This window comes from Sinocyclocheilus anshuiensis, unplaced genomic scaffold (assembly GCF_001515605.1).
Source record: "Sinocyclocheilus anshuiensis isolate Anshui unplaced genomic scaffold, SAMN03320099.WGS_v1.1 scaffold690, whole genome shotgun sequence".
Classification (NCBI taxonomy): domain Eukaryota; kingdom Metazoa; phylum Chordata; class Actinopteri; order Cypriniformes; family Cyprinidae; genus Sinocyclocheilus; species Sinocyclocheilus anshuiensis.
In genome coordinates this window covers 33050-38322 of record NW_015547715.1, presented here as the reverse complement: position 1 = coordinate 38322, position 5273 = coordinate 33050, and the positions used below count along the sequence as shown (strand labels likewise).

General features: G+C 32.0%; 1 protein-coding gene across 1 annotated transcript in view; it reads right to left on the bottom strand.

Moving 5' to 3' along the window:
* The window catches only part of LOC107704107 (myosin-IIIb-like), a 48073-nt gene that overhangs the window by 13712 nt on the left and 29088 nt on the right, over positions 1 to 5273 (bottom strand). Inside the window, exons 16-21 of the mRNA XM_016506961.1 lie at positions 5110 to 5153; positions 4822 to 4884; positions 2341 to 2460; positions 644 to 729; positions 511 to 558; positions 302 to 349 (exon numbers count right to left, since the gene is read on the bottom strand). Coding sequence (XP_016362447.1) covers positions 302 to 349; positions 511 to 558; positions 644 to 729; positions 2341 to 2460; positions 4822 to 4884; positions 5110 to 5153 — 409 coding nt within the window. The remainder of the gene's footprint in view (positions 1 to 301; positions 350 to 510; positions 559 to 643; positions 730 to 2340; positions 2461 to 4821; positions 4885 to 5109; positions 5154 to 5273) is intronic.

Here is a 5273-nt window from a genome sequence, read left to right as displayed (position 1 = left end):
TATATTACACATATTAACACACACACACTCACACACACACACATATATATATATATATATATATAAAATTTAACAAATTATTAAATAGCTAATTTACATATAATTATAATATAATATTATATTATAATAACATTTTGACCAGTTTTATATTAAATTTTTCCTTACTTACATTTTCAGAATGGTGGTTAGGGGTTTGTTTAAATCATTAAACCGGTATAAGAACAATAATAATTGTGATGCATGTCTCAAATACCCCTAATAATGCTTATAATTTGATCGATTTACTTACGATCAAACTTACCCGCACTTCCAGCCAGAGAGTTCAGTGCTGTTCAGGATCGACATGCAACTGAAATAAAACAAGCCAAATGATCCATATTAATGAAACCAAATGATAGGGAGCTTATTCCTCTTTGTCAAATGAACTATTAATATCTTTATTAACAGTACGTTATTATTAACAATAGTGCATTATTATCCATCTATGTGGGAACTTTGTGTTGTTCACACCTGGTTTTGTCCAGCAGGAGATCCGGTTTCAGCAGCAGAATGTTGTACCTACAGGACAGAAATATGAGTCACGCCGCAGGAAATCTGACGTAATGAGCTCATAAAATGTCAGTTTTCCCGCCTGCACACGAACCTCTCTGCAAACTCCCTGAACTTCGGACGCCACGAGAAACCGTCCCGCCGGATTCGGATGGTTTCCATCAGGCCGTTGTATCTCAGCTGCAGAGGATGGAAAGAGAAAATCAGATTATTATCAAATTGTTTATTTAATTAATACATTACATAAATATAATAAATTTATGTATGTATATTATTATTGTAATATGTGACCCTGCAGCACAAAAGCAGTCTTAAGTCGCTGCGGTATATTTGTAGCAATAGCTGAAAATACATTGTATGGGGCAAAATTATAGATTTTTCTTCTATGCCAAAAATCATTAGGATATTAAGTAAAGATCATGTTCCATGAAGATATTTTGTAAATTTCCTACTGTGAATATATCAAAACTTAATGTTTGATTAGTAATATGCATTGCTAAGAACTTCATTTGGACAACTTTAAAGATGATTTTCTCAATATCTTGATGTTTTTTGCTCGATCTCGACCAAATATTGTTCTATCCTAACAAACCATACATCAATGGAAAGCTTATTTACTTATGTATAAATCTCAATTTCGAAAAAATTGACCCTTGGTTTTGTGCTCCAGAGTCACATATATAATTGTATAATATACATTTTATTATATATTTTATTTTATACGTACACACACATATGTATATATACAATTAAATTGTATATAAAATATGTATATTATATAGAAATATTATATACATAACATTTATTATATATAAAATATATATTTTCTGTTAATATAAAATGTAATAAAAGCATACATAATAAATATTTCAGTTAATAGAAATAATAATTAGTTATATATGCATATTTTTTATTAAATATAAAATATAAATATCTATTATAACAAATATCCATTTTATAATAGTTTTTATTATATATGACATGTATATTCATTATATAAAAATATACATTTTTAATTTAATATATAATACACATAATAAATATATGAATTAAACATTTAATAATCAGAATTTATATTACGTATATATTGCGCATTATGTATTACATTTCATATTAAAATAAAAAATATGTTGTTTTATTCTATATTATGTGATATATAATATCTATTATTCTTATAGGCTGCAAACTGCACTTCCACAAATGTCCAGCAGGTGTCAGTGCTGCACAGTCATACAGTTTTGCTGATGTACATTCCTAGGCTGTACATCATCTGACCATGTGACTTAATAGCTGTTTATGTGTAAACATACATGCACAGATAGACACAAACTGCATCATTTGAACAGGATGGACCGATCTTACAGAAAACAATAGCTGCTAGTTGCTTATTACTTACTACTATTAGTAACCATCCAGAACACTAGAAACCACTAGGCAGCACCCTAACATAGTGGTGGACTAATATCTACACAACACAGAGCTTATAGTCAGTGTTAAAATCTACAATGTGTCATTGAACTAATAGCTCCAACAAGATAATGGCTTAATAATACAGTGAGATATATTCATATTGGCCCTTAAACACAAATTTAGCGGCTCCTGTATCATTAGAGGGATTTGGATTGAGCTCCATCATAACAGCATTGAAAGGCTTGCAGGTTTAAGTATAGCTCACAGAGCTCAGTCTGCACCGGAGGGCAGGAAAATCTGAGAATGCATTCAGCTCCACAGTGGAACATAAAAGAGGCCACAGACAGGGCCGAACACTGCGGAGCTCTCAGTTTAACCCACCTGATCCATCACCAGTTTACTGTCCAGCTGATCGGGCTGCTTGCTTCGGTTGGGTTTGATGCACCGAACAAAGTGTGGACTGGCCGCAAACATCTTCTCCATGAGGACAGCCAGAGAATGCTGCACGGAAAACAACACACAGACAGTTCGGCTGCAGGGTCACACACACGAGTGAGAGTCAGAGCTGAGTTACCATGAAAATCACAACGCAAAAGATCTTAAACGGTCCAAGAAATAGACTTCACTTTACGAAAATAACATTTATCTTCATTATGGGGTGAAATTTATAGAAAAGGGTTTTCCATCAGAGAATACAAAAATACAGATAATTAAATAAAGGTAATTTTATCTCACAATTCTGGAAATTCTAATCATAATAGTGAGATATATATATATATATCAGGGATGGGAAGATTCCTCGATTCACTCGGTGCATCGGCAGAAAAAGTTAACGATGCGATGCATCGGTTTAAAAAGTGTGCATCGGCTACAAGTTGGCATTTATATCGCGATGCATCGTTTCTAACATATTTGCATCGGTAAAAACCGATTTATTAATATATAATTACTAGTGGATGCGCTATACTTTTATTGTTTAGAAAGTGACCAATAATCTGTGACCAATTTTATATGTAGATTGATTTCTCCTCTCCAAACTGTTTCTCAAGCGCGCTCTCTCATCACCGCTGCTGCTGCGTGAATATGAGGCATCACAACACTACAGAGACCTGAGGAAAAACTGGGATTAAAGTCCAAAACCTGACTTGAAATAACCTAACAAATCAATCGGGGCTAAAGCGGTTCCATAAATGACAAATTAAGTTCACACAATCTCACTAATTTGTGCACGCTTACTCTTAAGCAGCTCTTAATGTCGATCTTGGATCAAATCGATCCACCATCGCAAACAGCGAATATATCTGTGCTGTTTAATGCATTTGAGACGTTGTGATTTCTACATAACTGACATGTCACAAGTATATTTTTTCATCTGTAAATGTCAGAAAGTCACGCAAACATATCCATTTTGCTGTCAGGAGTGAACGAGGCACGCGAGTGAACGAGCGCTGCTGTAACTAAACAGACTGAGCGCAATCAAATAGGAGCGCAATAATTCTGAGTAAAATACATTTTGCTAAAATATTTGTTGTTGGACATTAAATGTGTCTTTTGTAGAATTTTAAACCTACATATAAGTGTATTTTTATTTTTATGATAGCAGTAACTGTAAAGGGACTATTATAGGTAAATCAAATGTAAGCTAGACACAGTAATTACCAAGCTCAAATGAGTTAATGTGTGTTTCTTATAGCAGTTAAAATATAGTCATTTTCGTTATTATTTATTTGAATTTTTAATTCAGTGATTTTAACTTTTAATGTTAGTTATTTTAATGCTTTAAAGAGCTATTTTAGATTGTAATGTCCTAAAAGTGATCATATTTTCTCCATTGCATCGTATTGCATCGAATCGCATTGTGTTGAATCGAATTCGGATCGCACTGCATCGTAACAGGGGTGAATCGCATCGGTAGCTGCTTCATATGTATCTTTAATGTATCGTATCGTTGGCTATGCATCGAGATGCGTATCGTATCGGCCTGAGTCATGAGATGCACATCCCTAATATATATACCCAGAACTGCAAGTTTATATCTCACTATTCTCACTTTTCTCCTCAGAATTACTAGTTTATATCTCGCAACTTTGAGTTTATATCTTGGAATTCTGAGTTTATTTCTTGCAATTCTAAATTTATATCTAATTTATATCTCATAATTCTGAATTTATATCTCAGAATTCTATTTAAGAGTTTATATCTCGCAATTCTAAATTTATATCTTGCTATTCTAAACTTATATCTTATTTATATCTAATTTATATCTCACAATTCTGAATTTATATCTCGGAATTCTAAATTTATATCATTTATATCTCACAATTCTGATTTTATATCTCGCAATTCTAAACTTATATCTTGCTATTCTAAACTTATATCTTATTCATATCTAATTTATATCTCACAATTCTGAATTTATATCTCAGAGTTCTATCTCACAGTTTATTTCTTGCAATTCTAAATGTATATCTTATTTATGTCTAATTTATATCACGATTCTGAATTTATATCTCGGAATTATCTCAGAATTCTGAGTTTATATCTTGCAATTCTAAATGTATACCTCGCAATTCTGAGTTGATAGAAAAAAACACAGAATTGTGAGATAAAATGTCGCAATTACCTTTTATTCTTTTAATTTTTTTAATCCTGTGGCAGCTTCCATAGAAATATGACCTGGACATGTTCTTGACAGTTTTTGTGGGATTAATCAATATAATGTTTCTGATACAAGCAAAATAGAAATGAATAGATGTACACATTTAAGTACATACACATTTACATGCATTTGATTCATCTGATTATAGGATGCATTAAATAAACCAGCACATAAAACTATGATTATTTAGAAGTGAAGATTACCTTGAATTGTGCACCGACGGACTGCTTCCTGGTCGAGTTAAAGTTGTCATCTGCAACTTGTAACTAAAATTAAAATGCACACAGTGTCATGTGGTGAAACGCTGCATACTGCGATCGCTCTCTGCTTAAAGTATCACTGATCTCACAGGAAAGACTAATTTGTCATTTGTACAGCTATAAATATGTTCTAAACACCAGCCTATCAAGGAATCTGGGAAATATTACAAAATGTGTTTTAACAGACACTGGTGTGTCAAAAAATAAACAAAAATTAAATCTTAGATATACCTTGGCTTTCCGTGGCATTAGTGTGCCTGTTCGGGAAATTGTGGCTGAAAAAATAGAAAAAAAAAGAAAGAAAGAAAGAAAAAAAAAAAATATATATATATATATATATATAACAATAATAATGAAAAAATTAATAAATGCTTTTGTTTGTTGGTTGAGGTTTA